The following is a 27,826-nucleotide window of genomic DNA, read 5'->3' as shown; positions in this document are numbered from 1 at the left end:
GCAACAAACTGTTGCCTCATCAGGAAAGAGGGGAAGGAGAGGGAAAGACGAAAGGATGTGGGTTTTAAGGGAGAGGATAAGGAGTCATTCCAATCCCGGGAGTGGAAAGACTTACCTTAGGGGGAAAAAAGGACAGGTATACACTCGCGCACACACACACATATCCATCCACACATACAGACACAAGCAGACATATATGTCTGCTTGTGTCTGTATGTGTGGATGGATATGTGTGTGTGTGCGCGAGTGTATACCTGTCCTTTTTTCCCCCTAAGGTAAGTCTTTCCACTCCCGGGATTGGAATGACTCCTTATCCTCTCCCTTAAAACCCACATCCTTTCGTCTTTCCCTCTCCTTCCCCTCTTTCCTGATGAGGCAACAGTTTGTTGCGAAAGCTTGAATTTTGTGTGTATATTTGTGTTTGTTTGTGTGTCTATCGACCTGCCAGCGCTTTTGTTTGGTAAGTCTCATCATCTTTCTTTTTAGATATATTTTTCCACGTGGAATGTTTCCCTCTGTTATATATATATATATATATATATATATATATACACCCATGCTCCAGATACCAAGTTAAGTCTTCGTATGATGAAATGTTTCATTAAATTCTGTGTACAATGATAGTAGACAGGCACTTTAATATTTATTGTATTGTTGAGATTTCTGCAACACATATGAATAAGTATGTAATATCAAGAACAAAGCTGTACACATCAGGTAACCTAGTGTAGTGGTTAATAAAAAAATAAAACAAAGAAGAGAAGAAAAGAAAAAGAAAAGGTTGAAAATGTGGGAAGAAATGGCGAATAAAAAAGGGGTTTTATAATCATAAATGACCGTGAAAAAGGGAAAGAATGAAAAGCAAATCGGACTTCGTATTATAGAAAAGCTATCGGACTTCGTGATTCGGAAAAGCTATTGTTGGGGTGGTCCTTGTGGCGTTTTTGAGCAAAAGTTAAACCAATTTCCACTACAAAAATTATTGAAAAGGACAGAGAATAACAAAATGTAACTGACAGGGGGAAATGGCGTAGCTTAGAGTTAATTCTTTACCATGTTAACATGTCTTCTTGTTTCGTGCGGCGTCCAGGTCTTCAAAAATCTCCTACTTCATTTCTGCGTGAATAGTGTGCACCGAAATCTTGCAATAAGTTTCATTGTCCAGGAATTTCTAATGTACACAAAACCGTCTTGATATTAAATGTAATTTATTTTACATTGCTTCCCTCCTCCAAATTTCATAACAACTTCCTCAATACGTCTACACATTAAAATCAGATCAAGACTAGCTATTAAGTTTTTTACATCAGCATCAGATCACGTCTGCATTAAGCTTCCGCTCTCGAGAGACAATCAAGAAACGGATAGAAAACAAAAAAAAGAGTTACAATTTTAGTATTTTCTCTGCCGTCGACTGCTCATACCGCTGCGCCGGGATATTTTTTATCTGAGGGAACGAGTGTAGCGCGGCGAAATTAAAAGTCCGCTACACTAGTGTGCAGTGTCTTCTGTGTTCACTAACAACCATAAATGTTTGAGAAGGGACATCCAAAAATTGTGTTTCGAAAAACTGGAGCATGGTCTGAAGTATTTGTGCCATTATTATGTGATTAGACTTGTGCCATTATTATGTGATTAGATGAAACATGGATCAAACTATGTTCATGAGACGAAATTGCAGATAAAAAAGTAGAACAATGCTTTGACAAAAGTAAATGTACTCTAAAAAGATAAAAAATCTTTATGCCACTGGGAAAAGAGTAGAGATTTTTTATTCAGCACTCTCTGGGTATAACTATGATTGGCTGTATGGAAAGGATTGGAATAGTGACTCAGATTACTATGAAACATTTTTGTATCATTAGGATTGTTATTGCATTATAATTATATACCTGCTCACACATCAGCCATAGTGACACCAAAAATGTGTGAGCAGTATTTTCAAATACTTTATACCCACCATGTTTCGCACTTCTGTTTGAGGCACCAGCAGTTCACCAGAAAATGGGAAGAGAAGTTCATGTAAAAACTTTGGGGACACACTGCAGGCTGGTGTGTTTGCTACACCACAAAGTGTTTGTGCCATTTCTGTGGAGCCTTAGTCTATACTCTTCTTAATTCCCTTCATACTTAGAAAGTGTTAGCTACTCCTTCTGTGTGGCATTCTCTCTCTCTCTTTCTCTCTCTCTCTCTCTCTCTCTCTCTCTCTCTCTCTCTCTGTGTGTGTGTGTGTGTGTGTGTGTGTGCACGAGCGAGTGTGCATTTGTGTGATCTATAGCTACTATTTAAACTGCAAAGGCAGTTCAAAATTTAACATCACCATTTATGATTTGCAAACACAGGACCACAATTTATATGAAGAATTATAAAATTTTGTATAGAAGAATACCCAAATTAATTTTGTTCATGATTGGAGTAGTATTAATGTAACATTTGATAGTAAAATTCGTTTAAGTACAAAATAAGTATAGTTAAGTAAATGTGCAAGTTGTCAGATTCAGTGGATCTTTCTACTGGAATGAATGAATGAAGGGGAAGAAAGAGGGATGAAGGAAAACTATCTGTGAGATTTAGGAAATGGTGAAAGTTCAGAAAAGTCACCCAGAACCCTGGTTCATCCTGTCTGATAAGTCTCCCCTGACCTGGGGTTCTGGGCAACTTTTCTGAACTTTCTCCATTTCTTAAACCTTGCAAGTTCTTTTTGTTCATTCCTCTTCCTTCCCCTTCAACCCTTCTGCTGGAAGGAGCGACTGGCTCTGAGAGCTCGCACATGTAGTTAACCTTTATATGTGTTTTCTCCTGCTGCTGTGTGGTGAGTGGATATTTTATCTATCCAATTACATCATATTTTCAAAAATTGATTACTTTTGCTGAAGTAGGTATAGTGTAGCAGTTACAAGTCTTACGGTAGCAAAAGTATATGTTGCTGTGGACGAAAGCCAAGTTGATGAAAAAGTTTACATTCATAGTTGAAAATGTTTATTAGCAAGGCTTTTATTAATAGATTATCATTGTATGTATAGACTAGTTCAGATGATGTCTTGGGCAACAGTGCTAATACAGTTAAGTTATCTGCTCACATGTGTAACCTTGAAAGAACTGCTATACTTAGCCTTATTTCCAGATACATGTAATTTTGGTCAGTTCTGCTCCTGTCACCTAGCACTTACATCATAAATAGTTTGTTGTACTTACACTTGTCTCTTTTTGCAGGTTCTGCCTGTGTCCTCATTGACACATGTATATTCTTCCATCATTATCATCAATGTTTCTGTTAGTGTCAATCTTGATTCCTCGTACCCTCCCTACACCGCTCATAATTCATATGGCTTATCACTTTTAACTATTAGCTGTCTTTGTAACTTGATTTTGTGTTTCATTGATTGGAGACATGTCCTCAGTTTTACCAAGAACAATCATGCCACAGTATATTAATTCACTCAACAGAGAAGAAAGTTTACCATTACTTCCTGATTTCCCTGTTGTGGACTGAAGGGGGTTTATTAGGTTCACTGATGGCCTAAGTTATTATTTTGATATTTAACCTAATTTATTTGCATCTCTTGTGTCATTAGGTTGGCGAGATGTGGAAGGTCGAGAGCCCAGGTTTGCAGGAAGGCTACGGCTCCTGGATGATCTGTTTGCAGAAATGCGTAATACTCGACCTGAACATGCTGCTGAGATAAAGGCTGCTACCCAACCAGGTGAAACACCTGGGTTACAAAGAAGAAACCAGAGAAAGAAAACTACTATTAAACAACTTTTCACAGTTGCTTCAAAATTCCAGAAAAATTTGAGGAGGTATGTAAAGGTTCTCATGAAGTTGAAATTCATTTATGTCTATATCCTGACATGTTGTTTACTTGATTTCTTTATAGAAACTAATAAATCCATTTGTCAAATGTCCCAGAGCATCACAGAAACTTTTTCATAAGTGTCACTGCAAGCATGTGGCTTCCATTAGTTCATTTGTATAACAATGAACTGTGATAGCATATATAAAACCTTGTGTTAGCTTAAATAATTCGAATTCAGCGGTTCCAGATCTGTTCTGTGCAGTTTCAGTTGTAATGCAAACTGAAGCTCATGAGGAAAAAAAATTGCTAAAATATATCTAAATTAAGTTTTTGAAATGCTGAATTCCTTTCCATAGGGGTGTATTCCTTGCCTGTCTGCTTTATCATGAAGATAAGGTGCTGGTTACAAATGAAGATTTCTTACCTGTTATTGAAGTAGATGAAACATACCCAAGCTGCATCTACAATGATTTCCATTGGCTTATGAAGGTAAGTGTTCTTTATTTAAAAATGTTTTAACTTGATGTGCTTCACAATACAATATTGGAAAGAACTGAGAATTTTGTGTGTGTAAATAATACAATAAATAATCCAATATTAATAATTTATAACATCCTTGTGTATACTGTAGCCTTAGTTGAATCCTAGTGTGTGTTTTGTTATCATCTGCAGTCAGTAACTTTAGCAAATTTCACTTTTCGTTTTTAGATTAATAACTATACTTTCTCCCCCTAATGTGATGTGGACATGAACCACAAACTGTAAATAGCACCTTCTTTGTTGTCTATGACCCATTAAATGCATTCAGAGAATAATGTGATACATGAGCTGTTTTTCCTACAAATGTGAAATCTTTTGTCTGTTTTTCCTGAAATGCCTGAAACCTCCATAATTTTAAGGATCATACATTCATAAGAACTATACATTTCATATGATTCTCCACTAACAAGGAAGCGATGGAAATAGTTTGCTATATGTAGTCTGTGGATCCTTCTCTTCTTACTCTTGAAACAAAATATTGTAGTGCCACTCCTGAAGTGTGAGTGACGCCATCAACTACTCATTAGCATATTCTAATTTTACATAATATCACTGAATAAAGTTGTAAACCCTTTCAAATATTTTAAACGATCTGTTAATGACATGTGGTGAATGTTGTACAGAAGATACTGAGCTTGATGGAAAGTGTGTGTGTGTGTGTGTGTGTGTGTGTGTGTGTGTGAGAGAGAGAGAGAGAGAGAGAGAGAGATAGTACTGATCTCAGTTAACACAAAAATTGTTGGACTTTATGACAAATAAATATTTCCTGATTTTCATATGAAATGTATCCTACTTAATGATGTGCCTTTTTTGTAATTATAATGTTGGACCAAACTGCCTGACACTCAGAAATTAATACATTTGAATTATTTAACGATATTTGGGTTTATACTGTGTGTTTTATGTTCCAGTGTCAGGCATATGATAACCTTTTACAACGTGGAACATCTTAGTTTGTGTACAAAAGTTTTTGCACAGATGCATACTGGTTGTTTATATGAGAAACTAATATGTATGTAATTAGATTTGGTCTACACTGATCCTCTTGTTCTATAATACTACACCTTATAACATATTAAACATTGTCTGTGGAAAATTATAATATGTCTTATGTCATCACCCACTTAATCAGTGATACATATGCAGTGCATCTGGTCACCGCTAATATGAATACAGCACTGAAGGGGTTTGCCTAAATACCTGGTTGGGTCCTTGTAACTAGCTGTCAAAGCAGTTATTGTTATACAAGCACTGTCCCAGTCATAAATAAAGCAATGAGAAATGACATAAGGTTAATATAACTATTACGTGCCATGCAACTGGAGGTGCAATAAGAACACAGCCCAGGTAAACAACGCAGAACCTTTGTGGCTGGTGTGTCCCCTTTGGCTTTGCTGTCTAGGCCACCTGCTTGATGCTGGTGTATGAGTGGTTGCTGTATGAGAGGGTGAATGGTCCCAACATAGCATCCCTCTCCCCTTAATGAAAAAGAGGATGTGGCCCACCTTGAAGTCTCAGGAAGTGATGGTCTCCTTACTGGCGACCTGCTGAACTGGTGAACTTGGGGAGAGGGGGGTTTACTATTGATGTCCGTTGGTATGGGTACCTGGGTCTTGGAAGGGCTGACTTTGTCGGCATCTGGAGACTGCACGGCCTTTTACAGTGGCAACTGGAGGTTGCTGTTGAGGATCCTGGCTGTCAAGGTGTCCGTCTGGAACAAAAAGCTGTGGAAGATTTCCTGTCAGAGGCATTGGTGCACTGTGATTACACACCAGGTTGATGTGTTTGTGTCATCTGGAGCCACAGTAGAGTTGCACTTCATCCATTATGCAATATAACAGATATGTTACAACCATTGAGATCCAGTGTTGGCAGCACTTGGTGAAGATAAGTGCCTAGCCTCATGCTGTAGGAAGTATTGGTGGCAGTTTGTTTTCCAGGAAGAGGGTGAAGGACAGTCAGATGAACAATTGAGGAACTGCAATGCAATGTCTGAGATTTGCAAATCTCGATTATGGTTCCACAACAGTTGTTAATATTCCAGACCAAATGAAAATTTGTGCCAGATCGGCACATGAACTTGGATTTCCCTTGTTATGAGCAGTCACCTGAGCTCGGTTCAAGTGACCACTTGCAGCAAATGGGAAACCCAGGTTAAAGTCGCAGTCTGGCACAAATTGTCATTTGTTCTGAAGTATCCTATGTGGAACCATAATTGCAGTTCACGAGTTCATTCTAAAATAATTGAGAGTTGTGATCAATGCACCTAGCCATGCAGTTTTTGGGTAGGAGTGCTGGGAGACTAAGACCAATGTGAGTACCTCATCCAATGCATAATGCTGGTGCAGCTTGTCCATTTTTTTGAACATGCAGGCAAACTTCTCCACAAGGCAGTTGGACATTGGCCATTCTCTGAACAAAAAATGCCAAATTCAGTCCATGAAAAACAGAGGGCCATTATTTGTCACAGTGGTATCTGGGAACTCCTCAACAGAAAAAATGTGAGGCCATGCTTTGACTGTTTCAGCTGAGGATGTCGAAGACAGTAGAGATACATATGGAAAATTGTTGCCTGTATCAATAACAATTAACCAATAGTATCCCAAGAGTGCCCAAAAAGTCTAAGTGAAGGCAGAGCCAGGATGAGATTGCTACTTAGATGACATTGTTACTGGTAATAATGTTCAAGATTTAGCCACCAACCTTAACTCCTTATTTGGCATGCTCCTGTGGGCCAGTCTCACAGGTAACAAGGACATATTCTGTTTTTCATACCATAAATTTAATACTTGGGGCATGTGCATCGCAGATGTGGCCCAATAACACCAAACAACTAAAATCCATACCTGGAAAAGTCGAAAAGTCAACTACTACAGAAAATTCATTCTTCATGGTGCGCTACCAGCGAAAAACGTTACGTGGAATTGGTCTCCCACATGCGACAAGGCTTTCCTGTTCTGCACTCATAGGGAGCACACCGCACCCGTACATGTGGCGCTCAGGGACCACAGCACAGCTACGACTCCTGAGGATAGGCTTATAAGAGTCTGAAACTAGTCATGTGAAAATAAAGTAATTTACAACTGAAGCGGTATTTTCAACTGCTATAATGCTCAGTTGCAGATGTTCTGCCAACAGGATTGTTTGTCATCTAAGTAGTTGGCCACTGTTAGCACCTCTCATGTAAGGTGCTCTAAATAGTGTTGAAAGGTAGCTAATGCACTGGCAATGCCAAAGGGGAGTCAGTTATGCCAGAAAAGTCCAAATTGCATGTTGAGGACCAAGATGTTTTTTGGGCACCTCATCTGGTGAGGGTTGGAGATATGCGTCATGCAAATCAGTTTGTCTGAAGATCTTGCCACCAGTGAATGAAGTCTCCACAAATCTTTAGTGAACCATTTGGTTGTTCTGCTATGATGATGGAGGCAGGCCTGGACTGGAGGGGGGGGGGGGGGGGAGGGCAAACTGGGGTTCATGTTCTCAAGGGGGAAAAAACCTGGTTTCACAGAGTGCCTAGCGTCCAGCACACGTTGATCTAGCGATTGTTCATATGATTTTGAAATGCATCCCTGTTGGTTTTTGAACATTTTTGAATACATTCTAAGTTGATATCTGAACAAATCAAAAGTTGATGTTTGAATGCCATAAGCTGATGTTTGAATGCATGCATAGTGTGTGATGTCTCTGCCAGGGGAATCCCCATCACATCTAGAAATAAAAAGAAGTCTCCCACAGACAAAAGGGGATGGGGCTATACAAGCTAAGCTGAATAAATTCGAATGAGTGAATGCCAATTGCTGTTTGATCATGTAGTTGATTGACTGTGTGAATGCTAAGCATTGTTGTAATTATAAGCGAAATCCATAGATCAGACTTCTTCTTCTTCGTTTACCCCTCTATCCAACATCTGGTTGGGTTGGGGTGTCAATGGTACTTCACTACTTAACTCAGTCTTTCCAACATTCTTCTTCCACAATTTGGTTCCATAGCAGGTTTCTCCTCATTAAACTCATTTTTATTGTATCAATCCATCTTTTTCTCAGTCTTCCTCTTGGCCTCTTGCCCTCAATCTTGAACTCCATTGTTCTTCTGCATATTCTTCCCTCTCCCATCCTCTTCACATGCCCCAACCATTTTAATCTATTCTTTTCAATTTTCTCAGTCAACTTCTCCACTCCAATTTCCTTCCTAATATCTTCATTTTTCACTCTGTCTCTCCTCGTCTTTGCTAGCGTACTTCTCAGAAACTTCATTTCACTGGATTGTATCCTACTCTCCTCTCTTCTACTCATAGTCCAAGTCTCTGAGCTGTAAATTAGTGTGGGTGTGAAGTAAGTCTAGTATAGCACCAGCTTGCACCTCATTGGCACTTCCCTTCCCCACACCAAGCCCCTCACACACCTGTAAAATGTACTACTCTGTTGTATTCCTTTGCTAATTTCTGTCTCCAAACAAGCATTCCCCATTAAAAGACTTCCCAAATATTTAAAGTTGTCCACTATTTCAATATCCCGCCCCTTAATATGAATTTGTCCTTGCCCTCTCTATCCCCTCTGGTTACCATCATAGTCTTGCTTTTCTCCACACTAAATTTCATTCGATATTTCTCAACCTTATCATTTAGGATGTCTACTTGTTTTTGTACCTCCTTACTGCTTGTTCCCCACACCACAATATCATCAGTAAATAGTAACAGCTTCATCTCCCTTCCTCTATGGGCTTCTTTCGTCTCTTTGGCTATTTCATCCATCACCATTATAAATAGTAGTGGTGATATCACAATTCCTTTCTTAGTCCTGTAACATTCTTAAACCATTCAGTTCTTCCAATTGGTGTCGGCACACAACTAGAGCTTTTTTCATATATTGCCTGGATGACTTCAAGTGTTTGGATTCCAACTTCATTTCTCTTCAAGGTTGTCCATACCTTTTCCCTGGGAACACTGTTATATGCATTCACTAGGCTGAGAAATATCATCACCAGATCTATCCCATACTCTCAAAGTCTTTCCATCAACTGTCTCATAATAAAGATTGAGTCCACTGTTGATCTACCATGCCGAAAGCAATATTGCTCCTCTTCTAATTGCCCTTCCACTTTTTCACTCACTCTTCTTTCCAGTATCCTCTCCTTTATTTGTGCTACTTGGGATATGAGTGTGATCCCTCAATAGTTGTCACATACTTTCCTGTCACCCTTCTTGAAAACTGGGATTATTATTCCTTTCCCCCATTCTTCAGGTACACATTTTTTGGGTCCAAATGCATTTTATTAGTCTATATAGCCACTGTAGCCCAACTGGTCCAGCTGCCTTTATCATATCCACAGTAACTTCATCTATCCCAGGTGCCTTTCCTGTTATCATTTTTCTCAGTGCTAGTTCCACTTCTAACATCATTACATCCTCCTCTTCTTCCAGACCCCTGACCGCCTGCCGCATTCCCTTTGCACTGCCATTCCTCACATTTTGTTATTTATCAAAGTACTCTTTCCATATTTTCCTTCCTCATACTCTTTGTTATTCCATATATCTTCTTCTTACCACTAGTAACATCTTTTTCCTACTCTTGGGTGAATTTTTCCCAGCTTTTCCTCTTTTCTTCTGCTACCAATTTCTTACACTTATTTTGACTATCCTGGTATATCCTTTTACTTTCAGCTGTTTGATCTCTGTTCCATTCATGCCAGGCTTTCTTCTTTTCTTTTACTGCCTCGTTCACCCTCTCATTCCACCCTGTTTCCTTTACCCTTCTGGACACTCTGCCACAGGTCTTCTCAGCAGATCTTACAAACGCTTCTTTGAACTTACCCCATTCGTCTTCCACATTGCATAATCAGTGTTACGGATTTTACACTTAAAGTAACTCCCTAAACTTTTCTTGTACCGTGCCATCCTTTAGTTTCCATACTTTTATTTTCCTTTCCCTTTCTACCTTTATGTCTTTCAATTCATTGAATCTCATCTTTGCCACCACCACTCCATATATCTTCTTCTTACCACTAGTAACATCTTTTTCCAACTCTCGGGTGAATTTTTCCCAGCTTTTCCTCTTTTCTTCTGCTACCAATTTCTTACACTTATTTTGACTATCCTGGTATATCCTTTTACTTTCAGCTGTTTGATCTCTGTTCCATTCATGCCAGGCTTTCTTCTTTTCTTTTACTGCCTCGTTCACCCTCTCATTCCACCCTGTTTCCTTTATCCTTCTGGACACTCTGCCACAGGTCTTCTCAGCAGATCTTACAAACGCTTCTTTGAACTTACCCCATTCGTCTTCCACATTGCATAATCAGTGTTACGGATTTTACACTTAAAGTAACTCCCTAAACTTTTCTTGTACTGTGCCATCCTTTAGTTTCCATACTTTTATTTTCCTTTCCCTTTCTACCTTTATGTCTTTCAATTCATTGAATCTCATCTTTGCCACCACCACTCCATATATCTTCTTCTTACCACTAGTAACATCTTTTTCCAACTCTCGGGTGAATTTTTCCCAGCTTTTCCTCTTTTCTTCTGCTACCAATTTCTTACACTTATTTTGACTGTCCTGGTATATCCTTTTACTTTCAGCTGTTTGATCTCTGTTCCATTCATGCCAGGCTTTCTTCTTTTCTTTTACTGCCTCGTTCACCCTCTCATTCCACCCTGTTTCCTTTATCCTTCTGGACACTCTGCCACAGGTCTTCTCAGCAGATCTTACAAACGCTTCTTTGAACTTACCCCATTCGTCTTCCACATTGCATAATCAGTGTTACGGATTTTACACTTAAAGTAACTCCCTAAACTTTTCTTGTACCGTGCCATCCTTTAGTTTCCATACTTTTATTTTCCTTTCCCTTTCTACCTTTATGTCTTTCAATTCATTGAATCTCATCTTTGCCACCACCACTCCATATATCTTCTTCTTACCACTAGTAACATCTTTTTCCAACTCTCGGGTGAATTTTTCCCAGCTTTTCCTCTTTTCTTCTGCTACCAATTTCTTACACTTATTTTGACTATCCTGGTATATCCTTTTACTTTCAGCTGTTTGATCTCTGTTCCATTCATGCCAGGCTTTCTTCTTTTCTTTTACTGCCTCGTTCACCCTCTCATTCCACCCTGTTTCCTTTATCCTTCTGGACACTCTGCCACAGGTCTTCTCAGCAGATCTTACAAACGCTTCTTTGAACTTACCCCATTCGTCTTCCACATTGCATAATCAGTGTTACGGATTTTACACTTAAAGTAACTCCCTAAACTTTTCTTGTACTGTGCCATCCTTTAGTTTCCATACTTTTATTTTCCTTTCCCTTTCTACCTTTATGTCTTTCAATTCATTGAATCTCATCTTTGCCACCACCACTCCATATATCTTCTTCTTACCACTAGTAACATCTTTTTCCAACTCTCGGGTGAATTTTTCCCAGCTTTTCCTCTTTTCTTCTGCTACCAATTTCTTACACTTATTTTGACTGTCCTGGTATATCCTTTTACTTTCAGCTGTTTGATCTCTGTTCCATTCATGCCAGGCTTTCTTCTTTTCTTTTACTGCCTCGTTCACCCTCTCATTCCACCCTGTTTCCTTTATCCTTCTGGACACTCTGCCACAGGTCTTCTCAGCAGATCTTACAAACGCTTCTTTGAACTTACCCCATTCGTCTTCCACATTGCATAATCAGTGTTACGGATTTTACACTTAAAGTAACTCCCTAAACTTTTCTTGTACCGTGCCATCCTTTAGTTTCCATACTTTTATTTTCCTTTCCCTTTCTACCTTTATGTCTTTCAATTCATTGAATCTCATCTTTGCCACCACCACTCCATATATCTTCTTCTTACCACTAGTAACATCTTTTTCCAACTCTCGGGTGAATTTTTCCCAGCTTTTCCTCTTTTCTTCTGCTACCAATTTCTTACACTTATTTTGACTATCCTGGTATATCCTTTTACTTTCAGCTGTTTGATCTCTGTTCCATTCATGCCAGGCTTTCTTCTTTTCTTTTACTGCCTCGTTCACCCTCTCATTCCACCCTGTTTCCTTTATCCTTCTGGACACTCTGCCACAGGTCTTCTCAGCAGATCTTACAAACGCTTCTTTGAACTTACCCCATTCGTCTTCCACATTGCATAATCAGTGTTACGGATTTTACACTTAAAGTAACTCCCTAAACTTTTCTTGTACTGTGCCATCCTTTAGTTTCCATACTTTTATTTTCCTTTCCCTTTCTACCTTTATGTCTTTCAATTCATTGAATCTCATCTTTGCCACCACCACTCCATATATCTTCTTCTTACCACTAGTAACATCTTTTTCCAACTCTCGGGTGAATTTTTCCCAGCTTTTCCTCTTTTCTTCTGCTACCAATTTCTTACACTTATTTTGACTGTCCTGGTATATCCTTTTACTTTCAGCTGTTTGATCTCTGTTCCATTCATGCCAGGCTTTCTTCTTTTCTTTTACTGCCTCGTTCACCCTCTCATTCCACCCTGTTTCCTTTATCCTTCTGGACACTCTGCCACAGGTCTTCTCAGCAGATCTTACAAACGCTTCTTTGAACTTACCCCATTCGTCTTCCACATTGCATAATCAGTGTTACGGATTTTACACTTAAAGTAACTCCCTAAACTTTTCTTGTACCGTGCCATCCTTTAGTTTCCATACTTTTATTTTCCTTTCCCTTTCTACCTTTATGTCTTTCAATTCATTGAATCTCATCTTTGCCACCACCACTCCATATATCTTCTTCTTACCACTAGTAACATCTTTTTCCAACTCTCGGGTGAATTTTTCCCAGCTTTTCCTCTTTTCTTCTGCTACCAATTTCTTACACTTATTTTGACTATCCTGGTATATCCTTTTACTTTCAGCTGTTTGATCTCTGTTCCATTCATGCCAGGCTTTCTTCTTTTCTTTTACTGCCTCGTTCACCCTCTCATTCCACCCTGTTTCCTTTATCCTTCTGGACACTCTGCCACAGGTCTTCTCAGCAGATCTTACAAACGCTTCTTTGAACTTACCCCATTCGTCTTCCACATTGCATAATCAGTGTTACGGATTTTACACTTAAAGTAACTCCCTAAACTTTTCTTGTACTGTGCCATCCTTTAGTTTCCATACTTTTATTTTCCTTTCCCTTTCTACCTTTATGTCTTTCAATTCATTGAATCTCATCTTTGCCACCACCACTCCATATATCTTCTTCTTACCACTAGTAACATCTTTTTCCAACTCTCGGGTGAATTTTTCCCAGCTTTTCCTCTTTTCTTCTGCTACCAATTTCTTACACTTATTTTGACTGTCCTGGTATATCCTTTTACTTTCAGCTGTTTGATCTCTGTTCCATTCATGCCAGGCTTTCTTCTTTTCTTTTACTGCCTCGTTCACCCTCTCATTCCACCCTGTTTCCTTTATCCTTCTGGACACTCTGCCACAGGTCTTCTCAGCAGATCTTACAAACGCTTCTTTGAACTTACCCCATTCGTCTTCCACATTGCATAATCAGTGTTACGGATTTTACACTTAAAGTAACTCCCTAAACTTTTCTTGTACCGTGCCATCCTTTAGTTTCCATACTTTTATTTTCCTTTCCCTTTCTACCTTTATGTCTTTCAATTCATTGAATCTCATCTTTGCCACCACCACTCCATATATCTTCTTCTTACCACTAGTAACATCTTTTTCCAACTCTCGGGTGAATTTTTCCCAGCTTTTCCTCTTTTCTTCTGCTACCAATTTCTTACACTTATTTTGACTATCCTGGTATATCCTTTTACTTTCAGCTGTTTGATCTCTGTTCCATTCATGCCAGGCTTTCTTCTTTTCTTTTACTGCCTCGTTCACCCTCTCATTCCACCCTGTTTCCTTTATCCTTCTGGACACTCTGCCACAGGTCTTCTCAGCAGATCTTACAAACGCTTCTTTGAACTTACCCCATTCGTCTTCCACATTGCATAATCAGTGTTACGGATTTTACACTTAAAGTAACTCCCTAAACTTTTCTTGTACTGTGCCATCCTTTAGTTTCCATACTTTTATTTTCCTTTCCCTTTCTACCTTTATGTCTTTCAATTCATTGAATCTCATCTTTGCCACCACCACTCCATATATCTTCTTCTTACCACTAGTAACATCTTTTTCCAACTCTCGGGTGAATTTTTCCCAGCTTTTCCTCTTTTCTTCTGCTACCAATTTCTTACACTTATTTTGACTGTCCTGGTATATCCTTTTACTTTCAGCTGTTTGATCTCTGTTCCATTCATGCCAGGCTTTCTTCTTTTCTTTTACTGCCTCGTTCACCCTCTCATTCCACCCTGTTTCCTTTATCCTTCTGGACACTCTGCCACAGGTCTTCTCAGCAGATCTTACAAACGCTTCTTTGAACTTACCCCATTCGTCTTCCACATTGCATAATCAGTGTTACGGATTTTACACTTAAAGTAACTCCCTAAACTTTTCTTGTACCGTGCCATCCTTTAGTTTCCATACTTTTATTTTCCTTTCCCTTTCTACCTTTATGTCTTTCAATTCATTGAATCTCATCTTTGCCACCACCACTCCATATATCTTCTTCTTACCACTAGTAACATCTTTTTCCAACTCTCGGGTGAATTTTTCCCAGCTTTTCCTCTTTTCTTCTGCTACCAATTTCTTACACTTATTTTGACTATCCTGGTATATCCTTTTACTTTCAGCTGTTTGATCTCTGTTCCATTCATGCCAGGCTTTCTTCTTTTCTTTTACTGCCTCGTTCACCCTCTCATTCCACCCTGTTTCCTTTATCCTTCTGGACACTCTGCCACAGGTCTTCTCAGCAGATCTTACAAACGCTTCTTTGAACTTACCCCATTCGTCTTCCACATTGCATAATCAGTGTTACGGATTTTACACTTAAAGTAACTCCCTAAACTTTTCTTGTACTGTGCCATCCTTTAGTTTCCATACTTTTATTTTCCTTTCCCTTTCTACCTTTATGTCTTTCAATTCATTGAATCTCATCTTTGCCACCACCACTCCATATATCTTCTTCTTACCACTAGTAACATCTTTTTCCAACTCTCGGGTGAATTTTTCCCAGCTTTTCCTCTTTTCTTCTGCTACCAATTTCTTACACTTATTTTGACTGTCCTGGTATATCCTTTTACTTTCAGCTGTTTGATCTCTGTTCCATTCATGCCAGGCTTTCTTCTTTTCTTTTACTGCCTCGTTCACCCTCTCATTCCACCCTGTTTCCTTTATCCTTCTGGACACTCTGCCACAGGTCTTCTCAGCAGATCTTACAAACGCTTCTTTGAACTTACCCCATTCGTCTTCCACATTGCATAATCAGTGTTACGGATTTTACACTTAAAGTAACTCCCTAAACTTTTCTTGTACCGTGCCATCCTTTAGTTTCCATACTTTTATTTTCCTTTCCCTTTCTACCTTTATGTCTTTCAATTCATTGAATCTCATCTTTGCCACCACCACTCAATGGTCTCCATCAAAAATCCCTCCTGGGAGTGCAGTTACATCTGTCAACAGTCTCTGATTCTTCTTTTCCACCAGGAAGTAATTGATGACCATCTTCATTCATCTATCACCCCATCCAGATCCCATTTTATTATTATTATTATTAATTTTTTTTAACGGGGCTATGTGTTTTTATATTATTATTATTATTACCTTTTTTTTTTATTAAATGGGGCTCTGTGTTACACCCTCCCCCCGTGAATCATGGACCTTTGCCGTTGGTGGGGAGGCTTGAGTGCCTCAGCAATACAGATAGCCGTACTGTAGGTGCAACCACAAAGGAGGTGTATCTGTTGAGAGGCCAGACAAACGCGTGGTTCCTGAAGAGGGGCAGCAGCCTTTTCAGTAGTTGCAGGGGCAACAGTCTGGATGATTGACTAATCTGGCCTTGTAACACTAACCAAAACGGCCTTGCTGTGCTGGTACTGCGAACGGCTGAAAGCAAGGGGAAACTACAGCTGTAATTTTTCCTGAGGGCATGCAGCTTTACTGTATGGTTAAATGATGATGGCGTCCTCTTGGCTAAAATATTCCAGAGGTAAAATAGTCCCCCATTTGGATCTCCGGGCGGGGACTACTCAAGAGGATGTCATTATCAGGAGAAAGAAAACTGGCGTTCTACGGATCGGAGCGTGGAATGTCAGATCCCTTAATCAGGCAGGTAGGTTAGAAAATTTAAAAATGGAAATGGATAGGTTAAAGTTAGATATAGTGGGAATTAGTGAAGTTCGGTGGTGGGAGGAACAAGACTTTTGGGCAGGCGAATACAGGATCATAAATACAAAATCAAATAGGGGTAATGCAGGAGTAGCTTTAATAATGAATAGGAAAATAGGAGTGGGGGTAAGCTACTACAAACAGCATAGTGAACGCATTATTGTGACCAAGATAGACACGAAGCCCATGCCTACTACAGTAGTACAAGTTTATATGCCAACTAGCTCTGCAGATGACGAAGAAATTGAAGAAATGTATGATGAAATCAAAGAAATTATTCAGATAGTGAAGGGAGACGAAAATTTAATAGTGATGGGTGACTGGAATTCGGTAGTAGGAAAAGGGAGAGAAGGAAACGTAGTAGGTGAATATGGATTGGGGCTAAGAAATGAGAGGAAGCCGCTTGGTAGAATTTTGCACAGAGCACAACTTAATCATAGCTAACACTTGGTTCAAGAATCATGAAAGAAGGTTGTATACATGGAGAACCCCGGAGATACTGACAGGTTTCAGATAGATTATATAATGGTAAGACAGAGATTTAGGAACCTGGTTTTAAATTGTAAGACATTTCCAGGGGCAGATGTGGACTCTGACCACAATCTATTGGTTATGAACTGTAGATTAAAACTAAATAAACTACAAAAAGGTGGGATTTTAAGGAGGTGGGACCTGGATAAACTGAAAGAACCAGAGGTTGTAGAGAGTTTCAGGGAGAGCATAAGGGAACAATTGACAGGAATGGGGGAAAGAAATACAGTAGAAGAAGAATGGTAACTTTGAGGGATGAAGTAGTGAAGGCAGCAGAGGATAAAGTAGGTAAAAAGACAAGGGCTAGTAGAAATCCTTGGGTAACAGAAGAAATATTGAATTTAATTGATGAAAGGAGGAAATCTAAAAATGCAGTAAATGAAGCAGGCAAAAAGGAATACAAACGTCTCAAAAATGAGATTGACTGGAAGTGCAAAATGGCTAAGCAGGGATTGCTAAAGGACAAATGTAAGGCTGTAGAGGCTTATCTCACTAGGGGTAAGATAGATACTGCCTACAGGAAAATTAAAGAGACCTTTGGAGAAAAGAGAACCACTTGTATGAATATCAAAAGCTCAGATGGAAACCCTGTTCTAAGCAAAGAAGGGAAAGCAGAAAGTTCGAAGGAGTATATAGAGGGTCTATACAAGTGCGATGTACTTGAGGACAATATTATGGAAATGGAAGAGGATGTAGATGAAGATGAAATGGGAGATATGATACTGCGTGAAGAGTTTGACAGAGCACTGAAAGATCTGAGCCGAAACAAGGCCCCAGGAGTAGACAACATTCCATTAGAACTACTGACGGCCTTGGGAGAGCCAGTCCTGACGAAACTCTACCATCTGGAGAGCAAGATGTATGAGACAGGCGAAATACCTTCAGACTTCAAGAAGAATATAATAATTCCAATCCCAAAGAAAGCAGGTGTTGACAGATGTGAAAATTATCGAACTATCAGTTTAATAAGCCACAGCTGCAAAATACTAACACGAATTCTTTACAGACGAATGGAAAAACTAGTTGAAGCCGACCTCGGGGAAGATCAGTTTGGATTCCGTAGAAATATTGGAACACATGAGGCAATACTGACCCTACGACTTATCTTAGAAGCTAGATTAAGGAAAGGCAAACCTACGTTTCTAGCATTTGTAGACTTAGAGAAAGCATTTGACAATGTTGACTGGAATACTCTCTTTCAAATTCTAAAGGTGGCAGGGGTAAAATACAGGGAGCGAAAGGCTATTTACAATTTGTACAGAAACCAGATGGCAGTTATAAGAGTCGAGGGACATGAAAGAGAAGCAATGGTTGGGAAGGGAGTGAGACGGGGTTGTAGCCTATCCCCAATGTTATTTAATCTTTATATTGAGCAAGCAGTGAAAGAAACAAAAGAAAAGTCCGGTGTAGGTATTAAAATCCATGGAGAAGTAATAAAAATTTTGAGGTTTGCCGATGACATTGTAATTCTGTCAGAGACAGCAAAGGACTTGGAAGAGCAGTTGAACGGAATGGACAGTGTCTTGAAAGGAGGATATAAGATGAACATCAACTGAAGCAAAACGAGGATAATGGAATGTAGTCGAATTAAGTCGGGTGATGCTGAGGGAATTAGATTAGGAAATGAGACACTTAAAGTAGTAAAGGAGTTTTGCTATTTGGGGAGCAAAATAACTGACGATGGTCGAAGTAGAGAGGATATAAAATGTAGACTGGCAATGGCAAGGAAAGCATTTCTGAAGAAGAGAAATTTGTTAACATCGAATATAGATTTAAGTGTCAGGAAGTCGTTTCTGAAAGTATTTGTATGGAGTGTAGCCATGTATGGAAGTGAAACATTGACAATAACCAGTTTGGACAAGAAGAGAATAGAAGCTTTCGAAATGTGGTGCTACAGAAGAATGCTGAAGATTAGATGGGTAGATCACATAACTAATGAGGAGGTATTGAATAGGATTGGGGAGAAGAGAAGTTTGTGGCACAACTTGATTAGAAGAGGGGATCAGTTGGTAGGACATGTCCTGAGGCATTAAGGGATCACCAAATTAGTATTGGAGGGCAGCGTGGAGGCTAAAAATCGTAGAGGGAGACCAAGAGATGAATACACTAAGCAGATTCAGAAGAATGTAGGTTGCAGTAGGTACTGGGAGATGAAGAAGCTTGCACAGGACAGAGTAGCATGGAGAGCTGCATCAAACCAGTCTCAGGACTGACGACCACAACAACAACATGTGTTACCCACAATCAGCCTGTTTCTTTCACACAAATCAACCAATTTCTCTCCATCCTCATTTTTCCTCCCATATTCATATGGGCCAATTATCTCCTCCTTCCCCAGCCTTTCTTTGCCTACTTGCACATTTAGGTCACCATTATTATTGCTTTCACATCTGTAATTGTACTCTCTAATACCTCTAGAAAATCCTCTATGTTCTCTTCTTCATTTCCTGTTTGTGGTGCATATACTTGGATGAAGCCCTTCACTACATTCCTTGTCTTCAGCCAAATCCTCATCACCCTATGACTTGTGTATTCTACTGCCTCCACACATTCCTCTAGGTTTGGTTTTACTATGATACCTACTCCATTTTTGGCTTCTTGTCCACCACTCCAGTAGAGTGTGTAGCCTTTTCATTTTCCTCCTTCTTCTTCCCTTCCATCTAACTTCACCAAGTCCCATCAGTTCCATGTTCTCCTTTTCCATGAAGTCTGTCAACTCTTCCACCTTCCTAGTAGATCTCAGGCTGAATGGAGGCTGTCGAGGCCTGGGGTCAAGATTCCCTCATCCTGCAGGCGTTGGAGCTCACTCTGAAGCTTATCCTTGATGCAAAAGAACATTGCACACAACGGAGGGGACGAGTGTGACATATGTCTCAAATCCAGTGGTGCCAGTAGATGGATGTGAAAAAACTGTTTCATATTTGGAGCAAAAATCCCACGGGTATAAGCTGGCCATGAATTGTTGGATTCTGTTTGTAGAATTGTGGACTTCCATCCCCAGGGTGTTAGAAAGCTTTAGCTTCAGAATGCTTGTAATCCCTGTTGTATCAACCATGAGGAGGCATTCTGGAAGCTGCTTGGTACTGGACTTGGACATTAAACTGGCTATTGACTGTATTGATGATGTTGCTGTAGCTCTTGAGCTATTCAGAGAATTCCTGGAGTGGAGGATAGCCCAAGTGGTGATATGTTTCCTGGTCATTGATGAGTCTTTGTCAACTTGAAAATGGCATTGACAGACATGGTCAGCAATTGTAGATGGGGAGAACGGCCCGGACATGCAGTACTCAGGAGGGAATACACCAGGCACTCCATCTGATCTGGAATCCAGAGGGTCCAGGCACCCTCAATCCACATTCACTGACAAACTGCCTTCTCGTGCCCTGTTTTTCCACAGGTGAAGCATTTGGCTCGGTGATAGTAGCTCTTGCTGATGCTGGTGTTTCACAAAACAATTACTGCAGGAGAGCAGCTGTTGAGAGTATTGCCTACCCACAGTGTCTTTGCCTGTGGTGAGTGACTTGGGACAGTGCAGTAGCCGAGACTGGTGCTGGGTCTGGCAAATTGGGCAGGTGGCAAACAGCTGAGAGATACCCCACAGCACTGCTAAGGATCTAATACATTATTCAGTAGCCCTACTTATGGCAAGTCATGTATCCAAGGAGGAGTTCTTAAGTCCGGGGTGATCACTAAAGAGCTGAGTGAACAAGGATCATGTCCCAAACTAAAGACATGGTGTCCGATTGTTTGCACTGGGCGTTTGCATACTGGAAACAACATTCTCTGGACAGACCTGTAACTTTGCTATCCACTACGTACACAATTATCCACTGAGCTTATTGTAACTGAAAAACTAGTGACGGGCAGCTTCAATGTACACCTGGGAGTCTAAATAGACTAGTAAGCACGACTTCAATCATTCATGTGGCGGGCACTCAGTCGACCTCTGGGTTGAGCCGCTGCAATAAAATGCTACAGTTTAGCACCCAAAAAGAGTGTGAAATGCTGAACATTACGTATGATACCAAGCGCTAGGAAACGTTGTTCAAACTAAGCCAGATGACTGGAACGGCGGGGATTCCATTTGGAATCCTTTCACCAGCTAATCAATGTGTGACAGGTGGCTGGAGATTTGTGATGGTGTAGTGGTCATAGCAGCCATCTTCTCCAACAGCACTTCTTGAGTTTGTTGGACATTCTGGAGAAGCAGTAAAACTTGGGTGATAATGTCCCTTGCCACAGCCATTCTGGAACAGAAAGTAAATGTCAGTCCTTTCAAAACTTGGAAGATACATGAAAGCATCATATGTATCATGCTGCTGGAGGCTCAATAAGAACACAGCCCAGATAAACAACATTTATTAGTAAACCCATGAACTTAAATCTCCTCCTTGGATAAAATTTTTACATTGGCAGTACATGGTTGTGCCAGAGTTTCATTTGAATGGCACAATAACTGTTTATTGGACTGACAGCCCCAGGAAATATCAAAGCTAATTTCTGAGTTCACTTTGGAATGAAAAATTTAATAATACAAAGCTCTACAATTGCCAGTACAAAGTCCACAGTTGTCCCTGGTTCAGAGGCCATGTCTCAGTGAAGCCTGGTGACAGCACAGGCTGCTCCATGCAGAGGAGGTTGCTGGCTAGAATATGGCATTGAAGATCCTGAAGGTTGCTTAGTGAGACTCTGATTGATGAACCACCATTGCAGTCAGCACTTGGCCCAGAGAGCTCATCAGGGATGGACTGTCATGCCAGCCTAAATAGCACAAAGGCACCAGAATACATCCTGTGGCGATGTGGCCCTGTAGAGGCAAGCAGATCTGCAGGTCCAGCATTCCAGGAAACATTTTGCTGCCTGCTGGTCTATCGGGTGCACGGAACTTTGTAACTGCCGTCTATTGGGGTGGCCCCTGTGGCTTTGCTGTGCAGGGCACCTGTTGACACTGATGCTGCTGGTTACTATGTGAGAGGGTGAATGGCACAAACGAAGCGGTAATGTTACATTTGTTTTTAAAAATGATCGAGCCTCATGTACGTATGTATGACTAACCGTATCCTATGAGTGAAATTTGATTGTGGATTGAAATTCTTCCCATGCAATAATACAGTATGCTTGCAAGCTTAATATGTTCATCCATATATGTATGAGTTGTCATCATAGCTAGTGAAGATAATTTTTGTTAGTGTTGTTAATGCAGATACACTTTATTGGCATTAGGTGGCATGTACATGGGATGATGTGAAATCTCTCCGACAAGATATGGAGAAAAGTCTGAGTTCCTCTACTGTACACTTTAGGATAAAGCTGCTACAGGCTGCTGCACAAATGCAGGTAAAGATTTAATATTATCGTATTGGACTGCCCTACATTTTGAAAGCATAATAATTAAAATATTTAATTTAGAAGCTTTGGATTTTTGAATTTTCACCTAAACACTGGAGGTTCTCAATTTCACTGATAAAACATGAAGGTGCACTTGCTTGATTATAATTAGTTTGGAAAGTTTAATGGTTCAGTTTTTCCAGCTACCTTTCAGCTAAGGAAAAGTAATAAACAATCATTGAAGCCAGGATAAACATAATTGAAAAGTGAGTCTTAAGCTTGCAGACCAACAGAAACCTTTTTCTGTGGTGGGAGAGATAAGCAGGTAGGGGAAATGTGTGAAGCAGCTGGAAGAAGAGCTTACAGCAGGAGCAAAACTATTGTAAGCAGGAGAGCCTTGTTCATGGCCATTATGTCATAGTAAAATTTGCCAAAAGCTGCACCACATTATTTTTCTTCCAGATTATTGTTGTAGATTTCAACACATTAGCATCAGTGGGGATGCCATCTTTCTGGCAAAGCAGTAAGCTGTTACAGTGGGCCTTATTGTGTGGCCTTCTCTGAATTATTTCATACAATGATTTCATACTTATAGGTTTTAAAGATCTATGCCCAGATGTCAATTTCATACACAATTCTAAACAAAGCTCAACAAATTGCCTTTGAAAAGTGGAAGATTTCCGAGATATGTTGAGTAAAAAGCATATCAAATTTAATAATTTGTCAGTAGTAGAGTGCATAGTGTATAAGATATGTAATCGTGAAGTTGATGATGCAACTACCACCAATTTTTTACCTTTATTTGAAATCTACATTAATTATCAAATGCAAATGTTACTTAAGAAATAAATTGTGTGCTGAAACAACATTGTAGCTAACAAAAAGCAAATTTTACAAGAGAACAAAAAATGTTTAACACTAACCTATTTGGGATTTATTGATGCAGACAGTGTATATGAGGTGACACTCCATTCTGCATATTTTTATAACAGTTATTGCACAATTGCATTCGTTATCCTTGAAAACAATGGCATCATTGTAATTGTCTTGGACATTGCATCTCAGCAGTTACAGCTGTGAAATTCTAAAAAACACTGGTTTTTATGAGCTATACATTACAGGAATTGAAAGCTTATATTGTTATATTCATAAAATACAATGATACAGATCCAGTCAAATAACATTTATTGTAATGCAAACGAGCACGAGCAGCAACAGAAGATACTGTAAAATTTAACACCATTCTGTTGCAGTTGCACTAAACATGTACATGTACTAAACATGTACATTTAGCTTTATATTTTCAGTATTCAGTCAATGGGTTTTGTCAGACCAATGTACTAATCCACTATTCACTTGATAGTTGCTGATAGAAACCCATTTTTTAGCCGGGGTGTACTGATACATTTAAAGTAAATATTTTCTCTAGGCACCTTTAGTCAGCAAAAGTATGCTATTATGGGCAAAAGTTTGCTTTTTATTGACGAAGGCTTATCTTAAAAGATAGAGAAAAGTGAAGCATTAGTTGGCAACAGCAACTTCTCTGCATTGTTTTGATGAACCTCTGGTTGCAAGATCTTATGATGTTTTTCCCTTTAGTGTAATGGCATTACCGGATCAAATTGTAGCCAGACTTACTCAGTTATATTGACTGAGCCTTTATGCAATCCTTGGTCTAGTATCCTAAGTGTTTATGTTTATCATATGTATCAATATTTTTCCTGAGAATCTTGTGGAGAGATGCTGTGGTGTTACAAGGTGATTGAGTATTTTGTTTCTTGATACAGCAGTTTTCTATATGTTATTGTGTCTTATACATTCTTGACAGTAAGGACTAGATCATGACATAATTTCTATGTTGTGGAATGTGAGTAAAAACAAACAGCATAAAAAGTTTAGGATACAGACTTTCTCAACTTTCTAATGAGGAGAAGCTTGCTGTAAAGAGACCAGGACAACAGTTACCACTTTTAAATAATGTGCAAAATTGACATTTTAAGAGAGCATTTAAAATGGATGTTTATGAATACACTGATTGTTTATGTGAAATTAAAAATATGTTATTCTGCTCTCCACTCTTGTTGTTTGTTGGGGAACTGTCATGGCTAAAAAGAGAGTTATCTACAAACATGATCTGAGTATCAAAGTGAAGAAGCATGAGTGCTCAGTTGTTCACATCCAAAATTGTTTAAGACTGGCACTTTTTGGAGCAGTAAATGTAGCTGAATAATTGGGTAGCACATATAGAAGGAAAATTATGGAGTATAATGAAGAAGTTAGGCATGAGAGATGTGAGTTAAATATTTTAAGAAATTGTATTCATTTGATATTTTCACAGGACTGATTAATTTTAGTGCTGAATGGAATGTGACACAGATCATTTGGATAAGGCAACTGTTTTCAAAGAAACATCCAAAACAATTCAAAATGAATTTTTGCCAATTACATTGGACATATGCCAAGAAGAAATTTTAAAGCAAATAAGGGAACCAGAATTTTTAGCTGTTACTGCAAATGAAAGTAGTGATATATCAAATGTATTTCAAATGGATGTTGTGTACCATTACACATTGAGAGGTTAACCAATAGAAAGGATCGAGTTCCCTGTCTTCTTCCAAACATGATCCACAAACATTACCTGCAATTTTGCTAGAAGAATTAGACAAGCAAAAAGTAAATGAGATTCCCCAAAAATTAAATGCACAAGCCTATGATGGGGCACTCTTTGTGGCTGGTTGTTCTGGTGGCATACACGCTGCTGTGAAAACTTTCTATCCTAACACAGAATATGTGCATTGCTGCACCAATCAAGTTAATTTTATAACGAGGAGGGTAGCATTAGTCAACCACAATGTGAAAATACTTTTTTCAGTTTGTGGGGAGTATATGCATTCTTCTTAAACAGCCCACAGTGGACCAGGATCCTTGATGTGGTGGTGAGAAAATGCTTGCCACAATCTTGCCCTACTAGGTGGAATATTCAGTCTCCATCCATAAACACAGTTTATGACTACATGGAAGACATCATTGGGTCTATGAATCACGTATTGGAAGGTGACTCTGTAACAAGAGAAACTATAATTTTCAGCCTCTTTGTCATAAAAAGTTATTTCCAGTTGTTGCTTTAATTATTGGTTGGAACTCATCGGTAAAGTTCTCATTGGTGAGCTACAGCATGGAGACACTAATATGTGCTTTGCCCATAAGACCATTTCAGCATTTTAAATAAATGTTATTAATATCCATAAAGAAATTGGCATCACCAGTGGCTATGATTCTACTGGTTGCTCAATGAAGTTTCTCAAGCCATCTTGTAGCTTCATCATTGTTTCTTCCAGAAAAGTTTCCCTTGTACTGTTCTAAGTCTCCTGAAGGTATCTTAAAGGAAGTGTTTTCAGTGGGTATGTTTTTGGATGAACAATCTTCTGTCTACCTAACACAAGAATTTAGATCATTGTTTGGTGCTATTAGTGAAGTGTAGTTTGTAGTAACCAACAACCTAGGGAAGATGTTCATTGAGTGTTCTAAACTGCTGAAGCTGATTCTTACAATACCCATAACATAGGATGAAGCAGAGAGGTGCTTTTTAAGTATGAAAAGAATAAAATCATTCTTATCCATATGTATTAGCCAGGAAACATTGTCAGCCTTGTTGATGCTTTCCACTGAAAGAAATCTCATGCTGGCGATCGCAGGCTTCAGTCAGCGTGTCACTGACAAGTTTGCATCAATAAAGAGCAAGAAGGCAAATTTTCAATACAAGTGAGGCAAGAATAAGTGTATTCATAACGTATAATTTGTCTCTTATTCCCAGTCTTTTAAACAATGAATGTATATCATTTTACTAGGAATTTAGCTCATTTCATAACAATAATAGTTTTCCTAATTAGTCCATAAGCTGTAGCACGCTCTTTGCCACAGATATTTTTCTGTCATAGATACATAGCTTAACTTTCTGCAGGATTGTAAACTGGATTTTAAAAATTGAATTTTGTGATCATACACCATGAATTCTAAGTGTGTTTACAATGAAGGTCAGGAAGACAGGTGCTGAGATAAAGAATTACTTTCCTTGTAACCATGTCATATAAAAATAGAAAATCGAAACTTCGGTGCAACACTCAACTTTACATACCTGTGGCAGGCACTGGCAGAAATCACAACATTGTTCCACTCACCCCTTCAGGTGGCAATTTTCCAGAAACAGGATCAGATTGCCTCGATATATGAGGCACCCACTGTCCATCAGTGTCTTGTATTTATTGTGCTTCCACTCCTGGATGTTACCTTTACATGTCCTTAATTTATTAAATCACCCATATGGGACTGTGGGCCCACCTTGATACAAAACAGTTTTGTTGTTTATTCCCAAACTAGTTTCAGTGAAAAAAAATCACCATCATCAATGGATTCTTTGAATCTAAAACATGTAGAAATAGCGAACTTATAAAACATTATTACATATGTACTGTTTTGTTACAAATATTGTTTTCTGTGAAGAATTTCATAATACATTATTGACTATATGTCCAAGCATGGTTTTGTGATTGTTGCCACTGCTTCTGGCACTTTTTTCCCATACATCATGTCATCTTCAACTGTGTGAATGGTTGTTAGTAAACAAATACAAGATGTGAACTTATGTATGTCAGTGTTATACAGTTGGTATTGTGGTAGTGTTGTGGATACAGTTTTGGTGTGTACTAGGTTCTTACATAGTTTGCCATGTATTCACATTTGTTGAATGGCTTGCAGCTACTTTTGGACACACATAACAACCTAGTACACACCAAAACTGTATCCACAACACTACCGCAATCCCAACTGCATAATGCTAACATACATAAGTTAATGTTTTGTATTTGTTTACCAACAGCCACTCACACAGTTGCAGATGACATGATGAACGCCAAGAAAAACGGCAACAAAAAATGCAGAAAATATAATGAAAACAGTGGCAACCATTACAAAACCATACTGTGGTATGGTATTATGTAATTATTCACAGAAAACAATATTTGGAAAGAAATAGTACACATGTAATAATGTTTCACAGTGTTTTATAAGGATGCTATTCCTGCATGTTTTAGAATCAAAGATTCCAATGATGATGGCAGTATTTGTCACCGAAACTAGTTTGGCAATAAATAACAAAAGTTTTTGGCATAAAGACAGCCCACAATCCCATATTGTTCTCTTTTCATATGCAAACACAGACCAATGGAAGAGCTTCGAGATAAAATTAGTGTTATAGAATCATTTTTGCACTCCATTCTCTACCACAACATTTGGTGCATCACCTAAGATGCCTTCATGTACAATGTTTGTTGCAACAAAAAATTTGAATTCAACAGTAGGGTCCAAAATAACTCAAGGTTTAACCAGCAGATGCTGGCTGTCAGATACAATTCTAACTCACTT

General features: G+C 39.0%; 1 protein-coding gene across 6 annotated transcripts in view; it reads left to right on the top strand.

Moving 5' to 3' along the window:
• Nucleotides 1-27,826, top strand: part of LOC126235685 (ankyrin repeat and fibronectin type-III domain-containing protein 1) — a 760,613-nt gene that overhangs the window by 660,635 nt on the left and 72,152 nt on the right. For all 6 annotated transcript variants that reach the window (XM_049944422.1, XM_049944426.1, XM_049944427.1 and 3 more), the window contains 3 exons: nucleotides 3,576-3,801; nucleotides 4,154-4,286; nucleotides 22,301-22,414. In XM_049944422.1, the coding sequence (XP_049800379.1) occupies nucleotides 3,576-3,801; nucleotides 4,154-4,286; nucleotides 22,301-22,414 (473 nt within the window). The remainder of the gene's footprint in view (nucleotides 1-3,575; nucleotides 3,802-4,153; nucleotides 4,287-22,300; nucleotides 22,415-27,826) is intronic.

The sequence above is a fragment of the Schistocerca nitens genome, chromosome 2, assembly GCF_023898315.1.
Source record: "Schistocerca nitens isolate TAMUIC-IGC-003100 chromosome 2, iqSchNite1.1, whole genome shotgun sequence".
NCBI classification, from domain to species: Eukaryota; Metazoa; Arthropoda; class Insecta; order Orthoptera; family Acrididae; genus Schistocerca; species Schistocerca nitens.
Note: the sequence above shows the minus strand (reverse complement) of the source record. Positions and strands in the feature narration are given on the sequence as shown.